The sequence below is a fragment of the Anabrus simplex genome, chromosome 6 (genome assembly GCF_040414725.1).
Source record: "Anabrus simplex isolate iqAnaSimp1 chromosome 6, ASM4041472v1, whole genome shotgun sequence".
Lineage (NCBI taxonomy): Eukaryota > Metazoa > Arthropoda > Insecta > Orthoptera > Tettigoniidae > Anabrus > Anabrus simplex.
The window spans coordinates 19480723-19502988 of record NC_090270.1 but is presented as its reverse complement, the minus strand read 5'-3'; the positions used below and the strand labels follow the sequence as shown (position 1 = coordinate 19502988).

General features: G+C 36.1%; 1 protein-coding gene across 2 annotated transcripts in view; it reads right to left on the bottom strand.

The window, feature by feature from the left end:
• Positions 1-22266, bottom strand: part of snama (something that sticks like glue) — a 651651-nt gene that overhangs the window by 223106 nt on the left and 406279 nt on the right. For both annotated transcript variants that reach the window (XM_067149701.2, XM_067149702.2), the window contains 2 exons: positions 18431-18509; positions 18047-18328 (listed from right to left, as the gene is read on the bottom strand). In XM_067149701.2, coding sequence (XP_067005802.2) covers positions 18047-18328; positions 18431-18509 — 361 coding nt within the window. The remainder of the gene's footprint in view (positions 1-18046; positions 18329-18430; positions 18510-22266) is intronic.

The window sequence follows — 22266 nt, the reverse complement described above, 5'->3', positions numbered from 1 at the left end:
GTTACCTTTGTCAGCTTTTGTGATGATGAGGTCCTGGTCTTTAATTTTCTTTTTGAGGTTAAGAATGTGTTTACGTTCAACGAAGGGAACAGTGTTGCTATTATCATTGGATGTGTAAATCTTATTAAGTTTTCTTTTAACATCAAGTCTAATTTCGTCCTGTAGTTCTAAAGGCATTTTTTTGATAGCCAATTCAGATTCAGTGATTGTATTAAAAACACTGTTATTTTTATTTAAGTTAGGCCAGTTATGTTTAGGGCCTTTTGATAGGATTAAGTTATCATTATCATCTAGGGTTGTTTTGGATAAGTTAATAACAGGGGGGTGGAACTTACTAATTATACTGTCATGATTTTTTGGTTCATTAGGTAATTTAGTAAAAGGTTTCCTTGTCGTAGAGATATTTTTGAGATTGTTAAGTTTTCTGTCTAGAATTGATTGCTTTTTGGAAAGTATGAAGAATAATTTATCGTCTATATGGGATTGAAATAAGTCCCATTGAGCACTTGATAGTAGGCGAGTTGCTTCGAGGTGAGATTCGTAAAGACGATTGTTTAGGAAAGATTTCTTCCTATAAAGGAATTTAATTTCATTGGTTAACCATATCTTGTTAATTTTCTTTTGTGTTCTTGAACAATCATAAGAATTGCGATGTCTAAAACTGGTAGGTTTAAGAAAATTAGGGGTTAAATTATGCGCGATACACTGTTTAAGAAAATTAATATCTTTGCCTAGCTTAGCAATCTTGATTTTAAGGCCTAAATAGTTATAGGCTTTAGATTTTGCTTGGTAAGCGTTATCATTTAAAGTTAAAAACTTCATTATTGTTCCGTATTGAATAGAGAAATAAGATGTACAATATAATAGGTTAGGATCCACCTTTCAATACTCCGTAATAAGATGGTAAGAAGTAGTTACAACCTGTTTAATGGGACCGGTTTCAACACATTTTAAGTGTCATCATCAGCCAATTTTCGAAGATCTTAAAACAACTAGCACATTGAATACAGGCAAAAAATTAACAATGTATCATAACGTAGCAATTCAGTAAATGTTCAAAACACAATAATCACAGTCAAGAGAGTAAACAGAACATCACTATCTTGCGCCGAAAACAAATATAGCTGAAGTTCATAAGCAGGTCAAATATTCGCTTATGTAAAGTCGTTGCTAGGCAGGTCTTGTAGGCATTTGTTTTTCCGGCCGAAGAGCAAAAGGTGACGTGAATGAAGTCTTAGGAAAACAGTATAGGATTTAATTTCGTCAAATTTCAAAGTGGATATATAGGTTTTATAAAATAATTTAAAACGTTAAAAAAGAATAAAGCCAAATAAAAATATATTTTAAAAAAATAGGGAGAAATAATGAAAGAAATACGAGGTTCAACTCGAAACAACTTGCCGTAGTAATTGATAAAGAAATGATAAATAGAGAAAGGGGGGACGTTAATTAGAGGGTGGTGATGGTGGTGGTGGTGGTGGTGGTGGTGGTTATTGTTATTAGAGGAAATATAATTGGGCAAAAATCCTGGCATTGCTTCCACTTACTTGTGCCAGGCTCCTCACTTTCATCTATCCTGTCCGACCTCCCTTGGTCAATTCTTGTTCTTTTCCGACCCCGATGCTATTAGGTTTGCGAGGGCTAGGGAGTCTTTCATTTTCACGCCCTTCGTGGCCCTTGTCTTCCTTTAACCGATATCTTCATTTTTCGAAGTGTCGGTTCTTTTTTCTTTTTTCTTCGAATTCATATTATATTAAGGATTTTTGCCCAATTATATTTCCTCTAATAACAATAACCACCACCACCACCACCACCACCACCATCACCACCCTCTAATTAACGTCCCCCCTTTCTCTATTTATCATTTCTTTATCAATTACTACGGCAAGTTGTTTCGAGTTGAACCTCGTATTTCTTTCATTATTTCTCCCTATTTTTTTAAAATATATTTTTATTTGGCTTTATTCTTTTTTAACGTTTTAAATTATTTTATAAAACCTATATATCCACTTTGAAATTTGACGAAATTAAATCCTATACTGTTTTCCTAAGACTTCATTCACGTCACCTTTTGCTCTTCGGCCGGAAAAACAAATGCCTACAAGACCTGCCTAGCAACGACTTTACATAAGCGAATATTTGACCTGCTTATGAACTTCAGCTATATTTGTTTTCGGCGCAAGATAGTGATGTTCTGTTTACTCTCTTGACTGTGATTATTGTGTTTTGAACATTTACTGAATTGCTACGTTATGATACATTGTTAATTTTTTGCCTGTATTCAATGTGCTAGTTGTTTTAAGATCTTCGAAAATTGGCTGATGATGACACTTAAAATGTGTTGAAACCGGTCCCATTAAACAGGTTGTAACTACTTCTTACCATCTTATTACGGAGTATTGAAAGGTGGATCCTAACCTATTATATTGTACATCTTATTTCTCTATTCAATACGGAACAATAATGAAGTTTTTAACTTTAAATGATAACGCTTACCAAGCAAAATCTAAAGCCTATAACTATTTAGGCCTTAAAATCAAGATTGCTAAGCTAGGCAAAGATATTAATTTTCTTAAACAGTGTATCGCGCATAATTTAACCCCTAATTTTCTTAAACCTACCAGTTTTAGACATCGCAATTCTTATGATTGTTCAAGAACACAAAAGAAAATTAACAAGATATGGTTAACCAATGAAATTAAATTCCTTTATAGGAAGAAATCTTTCCTAAACAATCGTCTTTACGAATCTCACCTCGAAGCAACTCGCCTACTATCAAGTGCTCAATGGGACTTATTTCAATCCCATATAGACGATAAATTATTCTTCATACTTTCCAAAAAGCAATCAATTCTAGACAGAAAACTTAACAATCTCAAAAATATCTCTACGACAAGGAAACCTTTTACTAAATTACCTAATGAACCAAAAAATCATGACAGTATAATTAGTAAGTTCCACCCCCCTGTTATTAACTTATCCAAAACAACCCTAGATGATAATGATAACTTAATCCTATCAAAAGGCCCTAAACATAACTGGCCTAACTTAAATAAAAATAACAGTGTTTTTAATACAATCACTGAATCTGAATTGGCTATCAAAAAAATGCCTTTAGAACTACAGGACGAAATTAGACTTGATGTTAAAAGAAAACTTAATAAGATTTACACATCCAATGATAATAGCAACACTGTTCCCTTCGTTGAACGTAAACACATTCTTAACCTCAAAAAGAAAATTAAAGACCAGGACCTCATCATCACAAAAGCTGACAAAGGTAACACTACAGTAATAATGGATAAAGTTGATTATATCGAGAAAACCAAAAATTTCTTCAGCAATAATTCCTTTTCTATAACAAAGAAAGATCCTACCCAACAAATTCAACGTCTTCTAAAACAAACCCTTAAGAACTCTTCTTTCTTATTTACTGAACATGAAAAAACAAAATTATTAAGCATGAATCCAGGCCTACCAACCGCTAAATCTCTCCCTAAAATTCATAAAACTGACATCCCTATTCGACCAATTATTAATTACAGACCCAGCCCACTTTACAAATTAGCACAATTCATTCATAAATTTCTTAAGAATAATTACAAATTTTTATCGAATAAGTCTGTAAAAAACACCATAGAACTAGTTGAGAAATTAAATAACTTCAAAATCCAACCACACCACTCTCTACACTCTTTCGATATTGTCAATATGTATCCCAGTATTAATATCAAAAAATTATTTCCTATTATTGAAAATAACTTAAATACATATAGTTGCTTAAGCAAACTTGAAATTAATGATTTTATGACCCTCTTAAAATTAGTAGTTACTAACAACTTCTTCATCTTCGACAATACAATTTATCAACAAGATGGTTTAGCTATGGGCTCTCCAGCCTCGGGGATCCTTGCAGAAATATACCTAGACTTTTTAGAACACAATTTCATTGATAACAATGACGACTTTAAACATGTATTATTTTGGGCTAGATATGTGGATGACACATTTGTTATACTGGATGATAGAGTTTTCAATGCAGCTTCTACTCTTAATAGCCTTAATAAAATTGATCCACATATTAAATTCACTCTTGAAACAGAATCAAACAAATCTATTAATTTTCTAGACATAACAATAAACAGATTACCTTCCTCATTATCATATATGATTTACAGAAAACCCACACATACAGCTAATACCATAAAACAAGACTCTTTTCACCCACAGTCACATAAACGTGCTTCATACAACAGTATGGTTAACCGCGCCTTCAAAATTCCGCTATCAAAGGATAACTTAAATAAAGAACTAAACATCATCCGCTCTATTGCCAAATTTAACGGTTATAATTCTTATTTTATTGAACAAATCATTAACAAATTTAGACACCGCCCTAACACAACACTCTTAAAAGATATTCCCAAACCAGCTGCTTACACCACATTCACATTCAATGCAAATACCTATAGTATAGCTAATGTCTTCAAAAAACATAATACTATGATTTCTTTTCGAACTAATAATAGAAACCTTGAATTATTACATAATTCCCACTCCTTAAATAGAACAAGTGTCTTTTCTAAATCAGGCGTATACCGTTTTAAGTGCCACAACTGCAATTCTTCTTACATAGGTCAAACTGGTCGCAACTTCAAAATTAGGTACTTTGAACACGTTAATGCAATAAAACACAACAGATTTTCGGCAGTGGGACAACACATACATGACACAAAACATGCTTTCACTACAATAAACCAGGATATTGAAATTCTCAGCACTCTAAATAAAGGCCCTCTCCTAGACATCACCGAAAACTGTTTTATACACCTTGACCAGTTTTTCAATCCAAATCTTAATCTGAATGATATTTCTGAGAAACCCAATCCCCTTTTCGATTTTCTCATCTCCTTTTTAAATAACCTGAAGTCAACAAATAAGGAATCAATCTTTCACAATTTACACAACACCCTCTCATGCCACTTCCCCCTTCCGCAACACCCCCCTTGATCCTCCTTAGTTCTCCTCCTCCTCACCCAAGGGACTCTGAACTTCGGAGCGTGGGTTGGCGACCACGGGGCCCTTAGCCGAGTCCTGGCATTGCTTCCACTTACTTATGCCAGGCTCCTCACTTTCATCTATCCTGTCCGACCTCCCTTGGTCAACTCTTGTTCCTTTCCGACCCCGACGCTTTTAGGTTTCCGAAGGGCTAGGGAGTTTTTCATTTTCACGCCCTTCGTTGGCCCTTGTCTTCTTTTGGCTGATATCTTCATTTTTCGAAGTATCAGATCCCTTCCATTTTTCTTTCCTTCCCACCCTCCATCCCCCAGGGGTTCTGAACTTCGGAACGTAGGTTGACGACCACGGGGGCCTTTAGCTGAGTCCTGGCATTGCTTCCACTTACTTGTGCCAGGCTCCTCACTTTCATCTATCCTGTCCGACCTCCCTTAGTCAACTCTTGTTCCTTTCCGACCCCGACGCTATTAGTTTTCCGAGGGCTAGGGAGTCTTTCATTTTCACGCCCTTCGTGGCCCTTGTCTTCCTTTGGCTGATATCTTCATTTTTCGAAGTATCGGATCCCTTCCATTTTTTCATTTTTTCTTTCCTTCCCATCCTCCATCCCCCAGGGGCTCTGAACTTCAGAGCGTGGATTGGCGACCACGGGGCCCTTAGCTGAGTCCTGGCATTGCTTCCACTTACTTGTGCCAGGCTCCTCACTTTCATCTATCCTGTCCGACCTCCCTTGGTCAATTCTTGTTCTTTTCCGACCCCGATGCTATTAGGTTTGCGAGGGCTAGGGAGTCTTTCATTTTCACGCCCTTCGTGGCCCTTGTCTTCCTTTAACCGATATCTTCATTTTTCGAAGTGTCGGTTCTTTTTTCTTTTTTCTTCGAATTCATATTATATTAAGGATTTTTGCCCAATTATATTTCCTCTAATAACAATAACCACCACCACCACCACCACCACCACCATCACCACCCTCTAATTAACGTCCCCCCTTTCTCTATTTATCATTTCTTTATCAATTACTACGGCAAGTTGTTTCGAGTTGAACCTCGTATTTCTTTCATTATTTCTCCCTATTTTTTTAAAATATATTTTTATTTGGCTTTATTCTTTTTTAACGTTTTAAATTATTTTATAAAACCTATATATCCACTTTGAAATTTGACGAAATTAAATCCTATACTGTTTTCCTAAGACTTCATTCACGTCACCTTTTGCTCTTCGGCCGGAAAAACAAATGCCTACAAGACCTGCCTAGCAACGACTTTACATAAGCGAATATTTGACCTGCTTATGAACTTCAGCTATATTTGTTTTCGGCGCAAGATAGTGATGTTCTGTTTACTCTCTTGACTGTGATTATTGTGTTTTGAACATTTACTGAATTGCTACGTTATGATACATTGTTAATTTTTTGCCTGTATTCAATGTGCTAGTTGTTTTAAGATCTTCGAAAATTGGCTGATGATGACACTTAAAATGTGTTGAAACCGGTCCCATTAAACAGGTTGTAACTACTTCTTACCATCTTATTACGGAGTATTGAAAGGTGGATCCTAACCTATTATATTGTACATCTTCTTTGTCTCATCTTCAAAAATTGATGCCTGCCTGGTAACCAGGAATGAGTTAGCTGAAAAATTTATAATTTCTAATAATGGACCAACGATATTGGTATTATAAGTCAAAAGTAGTCTCAAAATGTGTACTGTACAAGAAAGGCATTCATATGATTTCACAAAGGACTTTCTAAGCCTGATATTTTACAAGGAAAAAGTGGGGATTGTCTGTATTCAGGGTTGTCTGGGATTCGGAGAAATACGGTTGTTTACTGAGCCTACAGTTAAATTTCAAATAAATACTACTAAATAAATAAATAAATAAATAAATAAATAAATAAATAAATAAATAAATAAATAAATAAATAAATAAATAAATAAAGTGATGCGCACTATAATTATTATTTCAATGGAAAATCTCAGAATTATTTCGAAACTACCGGTAGAATAGCTGCTAGATATGCAGAACATATCCTCTCAAGATAATAATAAGAACTTCAAAACAACACTGAAAAGTTCAATAACTGTCTATGTTTAATTGCAGTTTCAGGCTTGAGAGATGGACACTTATGTGCTGCATACAAAATATGCACGTAAGTTTAACCCTTTAACCACCAACGTCCAACTGTAATTAAGATTCTATTAGAATGAAATTTACTGTAGCCACCTATTCAATACAATTCACCGTTTGTGGTGATTAAATTCTATTTTAAATTCTAATTTAAATTTAAATTCTAATTCTAATTTAATCACCACAAAGGGTGAATTGTATTGAGTAGGTGGCTACAACAAATTTCATTCTAATAGAATCTTAATTATTGTTATCTTCAGTACGGAACAGACATGAAAATCGTTACTTGTAACGTCCAACTGATCGGACGTTCGAGCTTCAGTCTAAAAACGCCAACATCCGATTGCAACAATCTATATATATAAAATAAGAGTTTTGTCTGTACACTGCTCAGAATTTGAAAAGAATGGTATTTCTGTATCGATCATGTCCACAGTAACAAGAAAATGCAGTTTTTACTTTTCTGTAATTTCTGTCTGTCTATCTGTCTGTCGGTATGTATGTACACGCATCACGAGAAAACGGCTGAAGAGAATTTAATAAAAATCGGTATATAGAGTCGGGGGGTGAGCCGCTACAATCTATATATATAAAATAAGAGTTTTGTCTGTACATTGCTCAGAATTTGAAAAGAATGGTATTTCTGTATCGGTCATGTCCACAGTAACAAGAAAATGCATTTTTTACTTTTCCGTAATGTCTGTCTGTCGGTATGTATGTACACGCATCACGAGAAAACGGCTGAAGAGAATTTAATGAAAATCGGAATGTAAAGTCGGGTGATGAACCGCTACAATCTAGGCTATAAATTATTTTAATCACGCTGAGTGAAATGGTAGTTTAGGGGAAGGCCTGAAATTTAATTCTCAAATATTTATGTTATTTATGTTATTATTATCTTGTAATGGTCGTGTCTTAATGAAAATCGCTAGACAAAGATGGGAAATAAGTTGCTACAATATAGGCTATACACGCTGAGAAAAATGGTAGTTTAGGGGAAGGCCTAAAATTTAATTGACAACCGTCCGTCCGTCCGTACCTATGTATGTATGATTGTACACGCATCAATAGAAAACGGCTGAAGAGAATTTAATGAAAATCGGTATGTAATGTCGGGTGATGAACCACTGCAATCTAGGTTACAAATTATTTTATTCACGCTGATTGAAATGGTACTTTAGGGGAAGGTCTGAAATGTAATTCTCAAATAAGTTATTTATGTTATTAGTGGTCCTATTGATAAATACTACATAACTAATATAACTTTAGTTATGTCGTAAGTTAGTAGTAGTTACGTAAGAAGTTATTAAATTTCCGATCACTTATGTCATATACATTGTTACCGTACCGCATATAATCGGAGATATTCATGAATTTGGATTTTTGTTACTAAGTCCATATCAGCGCCGAGTCACGAGAAAATAGGTAAACAGAATTTAGTGAAAATCGGTATGTAAAGTCTGAGAATAAGGAACTACAGTCTACGATATAAATAATTTTATAAGACACCCTAATATCACAGAGTAGAAAGAAAACTAATGTGAAGGCCTGCAATATAGAAACCTCAAACTTTATCAACAATAACATTACATTGACCATTGTTTGTTGTGATGTGCTTTTTGTCTTCTGTTTCCACTCATCCCCGATAGATAGGATTACTGCAGTGTACCGAGGTTTTTAAATTTGCTAGACGTCGCACCGACACAGGTAGGTCTTATGGCGACGATGGGATAGGAAATTAATAGTGGTGTGAAGGAAGCGGTCTTCGCTTGAAGGTACAGCCTGGTGTGACTGGTGTGAAAATGGGACACCACGGAATACCATCTTATTTTTTTTTGCTTAACGTCGCACCGACACAGATATGTCTTATGGCGACGATGGGATAGGAAAGGTTTAGGAAGTTGGAGGAAGCGGACGTGGCTTTAATTAAGGTACAGTCCCGGCATTTGCCCGGTGTGAAAATGGGAAACCACGGAAAACCATCGTCGGGGCTGCCGACAGTGGGGCTCGAACCCACTATCTCCCGAATACCATCTTCAGAGTTGCCGGCATTGGGGTTCGAATCCTTTATCTCCCAGATGCAAGCTCACAGCTGCGCGCCCCTAACCACATGGCCAACTCGCCTGGTCATACCGACTGAAACTGCCTGCCTGTATATTAGCTGGGGTGTAAGATAACTTTCTTCTTTAGCATGTCATTCCTCTGGTTCGTACATTTTCTGATATATATCTGGTACGTAACACACTGGTTCATCATAGTATTCGAGCTATACAATCCCTACTCTGAGCCACTGATTGGAATGAGTAGTGTGCATATGTAACGGAATCATGACAGAGGAGTGTTCACGGCAGTCTGCGACCTGGTTATTCCAGCTCTGGAACTTCGGACTCTTAGATCAGCACCGTAGTACTGTTCGTTGAAATTGAGAGAGTGTGCGGTTTTTCATTTGATCGAGTATTTTACAGGATAACATTGCTTTCAATCGCTACATTCCTACTGACGTTCCTGTAATGACCTATGTTGAATTCAGTTAGGAAAACTACCAAGTCAGTCTTTCTGAGAATCCCGTAGCGAAGCACGGGTACATCAGCTAGTCTAGGCTATAAATTATTTTATTCACGCTGAGTGAGATGGTAGTTTAGGGAAGGGCCTAAAATTTGATTCTCAAATATTTATATTATTAGTGGTCATATCAATAAATACCACATAATTTTACTGCATAACTAAAGTTATGTAGAATTAAATTTCTGATCGTTTACGTCTTATGCATCTTTACCGTACCGGCTATGATAACAGAGATATTCATGAATTTGGATTTTGTTACTAAGTCCATACCAACGCCGAGCCCCGACAAAATGGGTAAATAGAATTTAATGAAAATCGGTATATAGAGTCGGGGAATAAGAAACTACAGTTTAAGCTATAAACATTGTTATTCACCCTGGGTGAAATGGTAGTTTAGGGGAAGGCAACTAAAATTTAATTTTTAAATACCTATGTTCTTGGTCCTATGGAAAAGTACTACATAACAAAAGTTATAGAGAATATAATTTCCGATCATTTATGTTTTATTCAGTTTTACCGTACCGACTATGATAAGAGTGGTATTTCAGAACCAGAAGACAATTAATAATGTGACGGCCTACAATATCGAAGGCGCATAACATAGATCAACAATAACATTACACTGACCATTGTTTGTTGTAATGTTCTTTGTCTCTTATGCTGACATTCAACTCCGATAGATGGGATTACTGCTGCGTACCGAATATAACAGTCTAAGTGAATATTGGCAGGAAATAGCTGAGGAGTTAGATAACTTTCTTCTTCAGCATGCCAATCCTCAGGTTCATACATTTTCTGATACTGCTGGTATGTAACACACTGGTGCATCACAGTATGTATGCCAGCTATTCGATACCTACCCTGACGCGCTGTTTTGAATGAGCAGTGTGCGCACTTAAGTCAGAGGCTCAGTTAGTAGTAGTAGCAGTAGTAGTATGAACTGGTCTGGAATTACATTTTAGCCCTATTCCAAATTATCGTACCAGAATTCACTAAATAACTCAAAATTCAACCTGGAAAAGAGCCATTTCTTAGGAAAAGCTTCTTCCTCTTCACTTTCATTAAATCTACATTAATTTTATTCCAAATTAGCAGCGAAGATGTGGTTTCTTCTCTGGCTTGGAGGAAAAATTGCCTCCATGCCAGATAGTTCTTTCCCCCGCCAGTGTAGTGAATTGAGATTTTCCGACTCATCGGGTACTCCCAGGAAGCCGATAAGTAAACGGGCATAGTTTTTGCCCTGGGACTATCCAGTAATTGAACACCCCCCCGCCGAAAAAAGGACGAAGATTGTTCATGGACCACGGATGTCTGCGTCTTGGTCATTCCAGCTCTGTAGCTTTGGACTGTTAGTTCGGCAGCATAGTACTATTCGTTAAAAGTGAAAAAATGTGGGTTTTTCATTTGATCGAGTATTTTATATGAAGGCATTGCTTTTAATCGCGCCATTCCTACAGACATCATTGTAATGACCTATGTTTATTTCAGTTGGGAAAACCACTAAGAGAATCTATAAAGGCAGGCGGAGAGTGAGTGTCTGCCATTATAATGAAAACTCCCCAACCTGATTGTGACTGACGGTAGGCAAGGTGGCCTACCATTACAATGAAAATTCCCTAACCCAGTCTTGATATAAGAAGAGACATTGGTGACTTGCCCGTCGTGCTTCTAGGCAACGTTAAGAGCTATGCAACTTAATACAATCTTGCTCACAACGTTTACACTACCTAACTACGGGTACATCAGCTAGTTAGAAATAGGAAAGGATTTCCACCTATCAATACTTGTATTTCTAATTGTGTAATTCGTCAACACGAAAATGAAAATTATAGATTACGATAACATCCGATTGATCGGACGTTTCAGCAAAAAATATTTTCCAAGTTATTTATTCGATTTTAATAATGTATAATACATGTTTTGGACTAGTATTGGATTAAATAAGACTATATACAAGTTGAACAAACCAAATATCACCGCAAAGGATTTATGCTGATGGTGGGCAGCCGGCTAAAAAGATCACACAAAAAGCAAGTACTTCTCCTTTCTACAAAGGCAGAGGTAAAAACTGAAATGAAATCAAAGGAGAAAGGAAACAAGTTATTTATAACCACTAAGCCATCTGTTATTCAGCAGTACAATTCTTATATGAGCGGAGTTGATTCATCAGATCAAATTCCATACTGCTATTTATATGAGCGCCGGACACGAAAGTATTGGAAAAAAGTGACATTTCACATTTTTGGAAGAATGATAATCAACTTGTACATTTTGTATAAAGATAATACAGACAAACCCTACCAAGACTTGACTTCACAATTTCATTACTTGAGAAACTTGCTGCCGAGTGACTTGGTGACCAAGCGGCAATCAACCCCTTACTCTTTTAAAAAAAAACGCAACTGTTCCGTATGCAGCAAGATTAGCACTAGTCAAGGTGCTAAAAGAAAAACGACCAGATACATTTGTACACAATGTAAGAAGGGTGTACACCCTTTCTGCCTCCATAAGCACATTTGCTAGAGCATGTCATAAACATGTGTAAATATTAGTAAATAGTTTATCATACTTTGAAGGCAAAAAGTGAATTTTTGGATGTTCAGTTTGTGTGAAATAGACATTAGTAATCATTTTTACCTTAAAACAAACCAGGAACTACAGCCATTTGCATATAATGTAAGCTTAGAAAATTTCATGTTAATGTAATAATGATGTACTGTAATAATAATAATAATAATAATAATAATAATAATAATAATAATGTAACTAATATTGTACATAAAGTTCTATTTTTTTATATGTGGCATAGGAAACACCACCTCTCTAAAATAATGCAGTTTTTATAGTAAAAATAGTTTTTCTGAACTTTTTTGATCTTGAACTACATTTTTTCAAAGAAAGAAAATATTAATTCATAAAATAAAAATTTATAAAATAAAGGTGCATTAATTTACACCAATAAAATGCCCGAATCATGACCTTCAAAACAAAGAAATGCCCATCCAAATTACATAGATTGAATAGAAGTTATTATGAATAATTTACTGCAAGGTAAAAGTTCACATTAGGCCTTGGCAGTATAGGACATGGAGATCGCATATGAGGCTGGCCATCAAAGGATTAAACTTCCATTTCCTTCAAACTAGAAAACAAAGGCTCTACTCTGTCACAAGATATTTTCAGTCAAGTACACCTATACCTTTGGTTGTCTGCTCTGCGAGGGTGGCGAGTGTGGTCAGTGGTGCTTCCTTTAAAAATTGGCCAGATATTTATCGAAGTAATACACTTTCACTCATGCATACAATTATGTTTATTTCTGTGCACTGAAACCCAAGAAAGACTTACTCGTATACATATGTTTTGTAGATCTTCTCATATCATCAGCTTTCATGACCATTAATACCTATGACACATGACACTGTCAATCAGCTTGGTAACATTGTGGTGACATCATCATTCCTGACGCCAGGCACTTTGCCCGACATCTAAATTATGTCTGAAGTTTGAGAGAGCAAGTTATGCACTATAGAGAGTCTCTCTCTCTCTCTCTCTCTCTCTCTCTCTCTCTCTCTCTAATCACGCTTTTCTGTTTTTAAATAATAGTTATATTTTTCAGGTATAATCTGTTAATAACAGCTCTCATTTTTATGTACTTTTGATATTTATGTTATATTAAAGGATTAAAGCTTTAGGTAAGAGAGTGTTCCTGGCCTTTTGGTGATGCTACTCTTGGAGTGGGCTTTTCCCTTCCACTTTGAATTCTGTCATCTGTGACAGTAAAAAAAAAAAAAAAAAAATCAGGAGAAATTTTGCAGCGATGGCAGAGCATGTACAAATACATTATAATTCAATATGTACATTAACAAATCTATTTGGCCTACATATTTATGTTTTTCATTATTTATATGTGAATACTAAATACTGGACATACTTGAACTTCAGGAACATGTGACCTCTCATCCTTCAACATGCTGAACACATTAAGACTAATTGTTGTTCAACACATCTGTAGCTGACTTAGCCCACATCAGAAACTTGGAACTAAATTTTTGCTCAAAGCACTTGCCTTGCCGAACTGATTTTAATGTTACAAGTTTCTCCAAAGTTTGTTCAGACAGCAAGGATCTGAACTGTGTTTTTGTCTTTGTGACTCTGCTAAAAACCCTTTCACATTCTGCATTGCTACGTGGAATTGATAAAATAGCAAGCATCACCTTAGAGAGTCTGTCATATTTAAGTACATCATCAGCTGATTTCATCTGACCTACCAATACCAATTGAACATCAATTCTTCCTTTTGCAGGTCTGTTTCTTCAAGCTGAAAGTTACAGAACTGGGAGGGAAGAATATCAGTTTCTTTATCGAAATGTTCCGTTTCAGTAGTCAGAATGTTCGGAAACTTGGTAATGAAAAATCTAAGGCTACAAAATGATGCCTTACTTATAGCAGAAATATTTGCAACTTCTGCATTAATTAAAACTTCATCTTTGAACGGAAATTTGTGTACCATGTAGTCACGTGATGAAGAGAAACACTTTCTAACAGACTTAAAGAATATGCACTTTTCCTCAGACTTCAAAGTGTTCACCAAAACAAATGCAGAGTTCTGTATCATCAGAATGATTTGCTGGAGTACGATAATCTACATGAAGGAGAGGAGGAGCTTTCAATAATGAGTGGTTTCACAAAACTTGCCATCACATTCTTCGATAGTTACTCCAAAATAGACTTCAATTACTGGATGTGCGGCATACTTAACTGAAGAGCTACGTCTGGATTCTCAAAGATATCCATAAAACTTGAGAGAAAAAGGCAAAAAAAATTATGTCCAGTTACACACCAGACTTTCCTCAACTTGCAGCGAGCATGCAGTGCCAGATTTCACATTAATTATGTGAGTAAATATATTTTCATATAATTTTTAATTCTAGATTTTTTTTTTAATTTTTTTTTTTAACATCGTTATGCCCTACTCAGGAGCACGGTTGAACTTGCTTAGCTGATGTGTTGGCCTTCTTTTCCTCCCAAAATCTCTTCAACCTCTCGCTCTGCTTCTTCCTTCATTCTTCTGAACAAGTTATAGTAGCTCTGGTGTTTGGTTCGTCTTCAAAGTGGTGATTGTCGATTTTGGTTCTGAATTTACATCTGTCCTGTACAATGTCTTCTGAGATGTTGATTTCCTGGAGATCTGTTTCAATTTCACGAAGCCAGCTGTTCTTGGTTTTTAATGAAACGGCCAGGTTGAGAATTCTTTTAGTTAGCCTGTTAAGTGTTCATTCTGATAATGTGTCCATAAAATTTCAATCGTCTTTTCCGAAAAGTGTGAGAATGTTTTTCAGAATGACAGTATATCTCCTGGGATGATTTTTTTCTCCATATTCCATCTATACAAACTGGGCCAAAAATTTTTTGTAAAATTTTCCTTTCCTGTTTCTCAATGTCTTTGGTTAAAGATCTGCCACCAATGATTAAGGTTTCTTAGGCATATAACGCTTCAGGTTTGATCACTGTATTACAGTGTCTAAGTTTTGCATTCCGAGATATTGATTTTTTTATTATACCTGTTCCAAGTGATCCTGTATGCCTTCTGTAATTTGTAAATTCTTTCTTTATTTGCTTCGCGGTTTAAACCAGAGGGCTGGATAATTTCTCCAAAATATTTAAATTGGTTAACTTGAATAATTTTGCCGAATTTAGTTATCATAGTTGTCCATCTAAGTATCGTGAGGCTCCTTCCATATACTGAGTTTTCTCATACAAAATTTTAAGTCCCGCTTTGATGGCAATTTCATGTAGTTTTTAAATGGAATGAATTGCTTCATGCCTATTATTGGAAAGGATTGCTATATCATCAGCAAAGGCCAGACATTGCATGTGAATTCTGTCTTTACGTAGTCTTCCAAGGGTTATTCCTTTAGTTTCCTCTTCCCAGGTCCTGATTACTTTCTCAAGTACCAAGTTAAATAGTAACGGAGATAAACCATCCCCTTGACGGACCCCGGTGTTAACAGGAAAAGGCTCGGATATTTCGCCTAGGAATTTACCTTTTGTAGTAGTGCCAGGTAATGTTTGTTTGATTAATTCTCTTGTTTTTTTATCCACTTGAAATTCTTCTAGAGTATTTATTATTATTATTATTATTATTATTATTATTATTATTATTATTTAGTCGTTGTAGTACCAATAACAGTAGTCGAATTAGTTGAATCGTACCTGGCACCCGCATACCCTTAGTTATCATGTGAATGTGCTCACGTAGAAACGAACGTTGGACAGCCCTGGTTCTGATTGTTGTTTGGTCTCAGGAGTATAGTAATGTATCCATGTTTCATCCACAATGACAAAACGACACTTAAAGTCCTCCGGATTCGTCTGGAACAGCTGCAAAACCATGCTTGCAACACTTTACAAGATTCCGTTTTTGGTCAAGCGTGAGCAATCGCGGCACCCATCTTGCGGATAGCTTTCTCATGTCCAAATGTTTATGCAAAATATTATGTACCCATTCAGTCGAGATGCCCACAGCACTAGCAATCTCATGCACCTTAACTCTTCTGTCATCCATCACCATATCATGGATTTGATCAATGATTTCTGGATTCGTAACCTCCACAGCCCGTCCAGAACATTCAACGTCACTTGTGCCCATATGGCCAGTCCGAAAATTTTGAAACCACTTATAAACTGTTCTAATCGAAGGTGCAGAGTCACCATAATGTTTATCAAGCTTCTCTTTAGTCTCCTGAGGCATTTTGCCTTTCATAAAGTAATGTTTAATCACCACACGAAATTCTTTTCCGTCCATTTCTTGAAAAACACTCGACTTCCTTGATTCACACGAATGCCAAACACAAAGAAATAGACAAATATGACTGAAACTTGATGTTTTCATTCAAGAGATGCTACTAACTAAACATGACCTCGAAACGTGCCGGTGGTGCCATCTCTCGGACTTTGCACGGACTTTTCAAACCACCTTCGTATAGTAGAATACGTTGATAAATTTGAAAATGATGTGCAGTAAAACTGAACTTGTTTATATAATGGAAACTTTTTCATATTTTGTTGAAAGTTGAATTGTCAGGCTTGGGTTGTAAGATGGTCTCGTGTGTTATTTCCTCACTGGTCAATCCTTGTCTTGGCAAGCCTTTGTATGGCTTTGTGCTAAAAAGACTGAAGATCTCCCCAAGTGAGATGAAAAAATCTTCCTTTAACTTTATTTTAAAGAATAAATATTTTAAGTATTGTAAAGGTGGAACTTTTTCTTGATAAAATCAACAAAACTGAAAACAGGAATATCGAATATGTTAAGACGGTCATATTTGAATTGTTCTGTACTGACTGTGTAGTAAAGAAAATACATAATTATTCCACCTTAATCAATACAACAAATGTGTCTTAAACGAAACTTGTATCGCTTATGTGAAAAAAAAATGAAAATGCACAGCCTGTTTCCAGTCATTTGACCGAATGGAATAAACGAAGCCCTCATCTAACGGCGAGGATAGGAATTGTGCTGGCTGCCGAAGCCTGTCGCACTCCTCTCGGGCGATGAATAATGACTGACAGATGAAATGAAATGATACTGGAGAGCGTTGCTGGAATGAAAGATGACATGGAAAAACCTGTCCCACCTCCGCTTTGTCCAGCACAAATCTCATATGGACTAACCAGAATTTGAACCACGGAATCCAGCGGTGAGAGGTGGCGCACTGCCGCCTGAGCCTCCTAGCGTTTATACGAATTTACTAAAAGTTTCCTATAAGACACATTTTGTTGTATTGATCAAGGTGGATTCTTCTTCTGAAGATGGCTTCTTATGGAGAGATGTCAGCAGTGACAGCAGCAGCAATCTTCCTGCAGTGCCGGTAGCTACTTTGAAGATGGTAACCTTGTAAAAGCCTACTTTTTCCTTCTTGCTGGTATGTCATTATTACTTATGTGATTGGCAATTCAGTTAATTCATGTGTATATCATTTCAAGTCGTATTACCGGTATATGTTCAAAACTGGAAGAATATTTTCCACTGTCGATGGTTCAAAGTTTCATGTTCAACTTGCCTGATGTCAGACCTACACTAACTGACCCTTCAGAAGTAATTTCACACCAAACGACAATAACTGCAAATGAATTGAACCAATTTTGTGTATATCTGAATTCTATGAATAATTTATGAACCAGACATTTTTTGGTATTTTTCATGGGAAAAGTGTGTTAATTATGCAAGAAAATACATGCTTCATTTTTAGATGCTCACATTCCTCTCTTCTCCACCCTAATTTTTTATGCATTCTCGTACATTTTTTTCTATTCACATGCAATCGTATTATGGGGAGCTTACCTGCTGATTGTGAAAGACCTGGATCGAGTTCTTGACCTAGTCCTAGTCCTTGATCTCTTCCTTGGAGTCCTTGACCTTGGTGTTCGTGATCTAGGTGTCCTCGACCGAGATCTTGACCTGGACCGTGACCTTGAACGTGAATAGGTGCGAGTACTAGCACTACGAGATCTCGAGAAGGATCGCGATCGCGTCCGTGAACGTCGGCCTCGGCGTAATTTGCGGTCACGGTCATCTTTCTCTCGTAACATCCGCTGAAATGCTTCTAATGGATCTTCAATTGTACTGAAAAAAAAAAATTGTTTTTATTATGCTGCAATTGCATTTACTGTAAAGTACCTAGTAATAATAACTGTACTTAAGTCTGAGTAAATAAGTATGACTTACCCAGCCTGACCAGTACTGTGTGAGCCTCTACCCAATCCAGGAGGTGGTGGCTGGTGATGGACATGGCTTCCTCGAAATCCTAGAATACATTCTCCACTTAAGTAACTTTGGTAGTAGCACACAAAGATTAAGATATTAATGTAATAAAATTTTATTGAATAATGCACTGCAAAATTAGATTAAACAAATACTAAGACACCACACTATGAACATGCCACATCAAGTTAAGAACAATGAACTCTAACATGAAGTCATACTTAGAAAGAAAATTCAATGTATTAGGTCTTTCAAAAGAGTGTAAATTGGTTTCAAGTTGTGCCAACTAAGACAGGTCTTACATCAACTCTACAGCTACCCTATTTCAGAAGAAAACATTGAGGACAACCCTGACATTCTAGTAAAACATAATCTTACCTCACTAATCAAGTCAGAGAGAGATATGACTCATTAGGCGCTAAATGCAGCTATGGACTCTGTCAAGTGCTATTTGTGTACTTTTCAAAGAGGTAGTTTTTTTTTTTTTTTTTTTTTTTCGTAGTTGCTTTACGTCGCACCGACACAGATATGTCTTATGGCGACGATGGGACAAGGAAGGGCTAGGAATGGGAAGGAAGTGGCCGTGGCCTTAATTAAGGTACAGCCCCAGCATTTGCCTGGTGTGAAAATGGGAAACTACGGAAAACCATTTTCAGGGCTGCCGACAGTGGGGTTCGAACCTACTATCTCCCGAATACTGGATACTGGCCGCACTTAAGCGACTGCAGCTATCGAGCTCGGTGTAGTTTTTGTTGATAACTTCAACAGCTCATAAGAAACTTCATCTTAAGTCAAAAGACTTCAGACTTCCCAGCATCATACTGCGTTTTTCTGCTCTCCAGCAGTTCATCAGTGGGAAAAACATGACCTATATGTTAGACCCCTTTAAACAAGCACCACCACCACCACCACCTTCTACACATGTTGACGTTCCAGCAAACACAATAAATTGGCCTATTCCTTAATTTTGAGGAGATATGAACTATCAACACAGTCTTTGAGAAAACAAAATTATGACCATTTCTATCACGATTTCAAGACTTTCAATTTGGTAGAATTGGTCAGATTTTAAATTAAAAATCTATCTATTTAAGACACTTCATAGAACAAGTCTGTATAAGTTTTCAAATACAGAATTAAACTTTGAATTGATATTATTGACTTAAGTTTTAACCTATGACCACAACAAACTGTTGTTTAGCAATGTTATCCAATTAAATTGGATACAGTCACACTAGTACACTAGTAGCCCCGAGGAAAAAGGTGACAAACATTAAGCAGATAATTTATAAGGCAGATTGACATGTTGTTTGTAAGCTCTAGGAAAGTATTCTTTCTGATTATATTAGACAAATTTGCAAAATTACTAACTGAATGGGTGGAAGGCAGTTCCAGTTTAGGAAAGGTTATTCCAGTGAAGCTCAACTTGCAGGATTCCAGTGAGATATTGCAGATATTTTAGATTCAGAAGGTCAAATGGACTATATAGCTATTGACCCATCCAAGGCTTTTGATAGGGTAGATCATGGGAGATTACCAACGAAAATGAGGGCTACTGGACTAGTCAAGAGTAATCAAATGGCTGGTTACATTTCTAGGAAATAGAACTAAGGGAATTAGAGTAGGTGAAAAAATTTACAATGATAAGGTTCTTCGTGGTGTCTATGTTGATCTAGATCATTACATCTCAAAGATTAAAATCAAATCAACTTCGTAAAGGAAAAATAAACCGCATAAAACCATTAAGAAAAGAATATATGATCCTAGTTCAGTCATTAATAATCCAGTGTATTTTGAGAACAGAGGAGTTCACTCTTAGGGGGCTTGTTGAAGCCATTGTGTAGGAAATGACAAAAATTCAACTGGAAGCTGCCGTATCCGTGTTTATTTGTGCTGTGAATTCCATCTAGTTATCCGTGCATACTTTTGTGTGTTTCGGCCTTCTCATGACCATGTTTCGAGTTAATACTACGTTTGCACCTATTCTAACAGTTTTTTAAATTATTATTATTATTATTATTATTATTATTATTATTATTATTATTATCGTCAGTTTTGCAAATTTTAATATTTCTTTGGGATATATATATTTTGAGTTAGATTGGTTTATTTTCAACTTTACTGTGGATGTTTGATGAGATTATTGTCCTAATTATTTTGTTAAACCCACATTAATTTTTTTATTGTAGTAATGTAGTAACATAAATTGTAACTTCACGGGTTTTAATTGAGGGTTTTGGACAGCCCTAGTGTGAGGGATCAGGAGTTCGGTTCTTATCTATTCTTCCCATTGTTGTAGCTTATCTCTTCATGCTTGGCAGTTACGTAATTGATTATTATTCATTATTATCTTGTCTGCAATAGCAGCAACTTGTGTGTGGCATCACGAATATAATAATGGATTGTTTCATCTTGAGTGGTGTTCGTGTGTTTGACTTGGTCATGTTAATTGATCCGGCTAGTTCTCTTACTTATATCAGGTGTTTTATTGATTCCCTAGCCTACTATGGCTTTGTGATTTAAATAATTAATTATTTGGCTTAATATGCTTGATTCAGTGCAGGCTTGTGTGAACATTATGGTCTCTCTTAAATTTAATGTGACGTGTTGTGGGACCATCGTTTATGTGAGTATTGCCGGGAACGATCCTTCTCTGGGTTATGTCAAAAGCCCTCTATTTAGCTATCCAATCCATTTTTCCTTTTTTATTTAAATTTGAATGCTTTTTTTCTTTCTTTACGTCGCACCGACACAGATAGGTCTTATTGCAACGATGGGACAGGAAAGGGCTAGGAATGGGAAGGAAGCGGCCGTGGCCTTAATTAAGGTACAGCCCCAGCATATGCCTGGTGTGAAAATGGGAAACCACGGAAAACCATCTTCAGGGCTGCCGACAGTGGGGTTCGAACCCACTATCTCCCGAATACTGGATATGGCCGCACTTAAAAATTTGAATTCTATTTAATATGTTCATTATTTGTGATGTTTGGAGTAGGCTGGTGCACCAGGACTTTTCTTTATCTGATAATATGGTACCTTTAACTATAGAACTATGTTTACTTACAATTAAGTTATTTATTTAGTAAATATTAATTATACTACTTATTTTTGTTCTTTGCAAGTTTCTCTTCATTATTATTTCACCAAAAATTATTGATTTTTCAAAATTTAATTTTAATGTAAATATTATTTATCAAATTATAGTTTTATTTTAAATTTTTTGAAAATTTTGGTATCTCTTTTGGTGAGTGCCTCATTCCTTGGGATCCTAACCTCTTGTTTTTATTTATTTATGGGTGGGTTCCAGTACTCTTCCTTGTTTCCTTGTGTGCTCGATGTATTATTACCTGATGTTCTGGTCTGTTTGCTCTATTTTTACCTTTTCTTGTGTGCGCACTTCCCTATGACGTTTACTAGCCGAACGTCATTTACCATAATTGTTAGGGGATGTTGCACCTTTTTAAGTGACAACTTCGGGACTGATGTTAACAAATTAGAAGCCTTAGGAAAAGAAGTTGTTCCCATTAAAAAATGAAGATAAAAACAAAGAGTGTGATTATGCAATACTACGCCAGCATAAAGCTTGGTTGAATGACCAGCAACCAAAAACTGAAAGTTCTAGGGAAGAATAGATCAATGCTAGATGATTAATGGCCAAAGAATTCAGGGGGGTTAAAAGGAACCATCAGAAGGAACCATTAAAATCTACTGATGAAGCCTTCAATCACCATAAAACAAGAGACTATTATAGGACATTTAAACAGCACCAAACAAATTATACTAGCCTTAATCTTCTGATG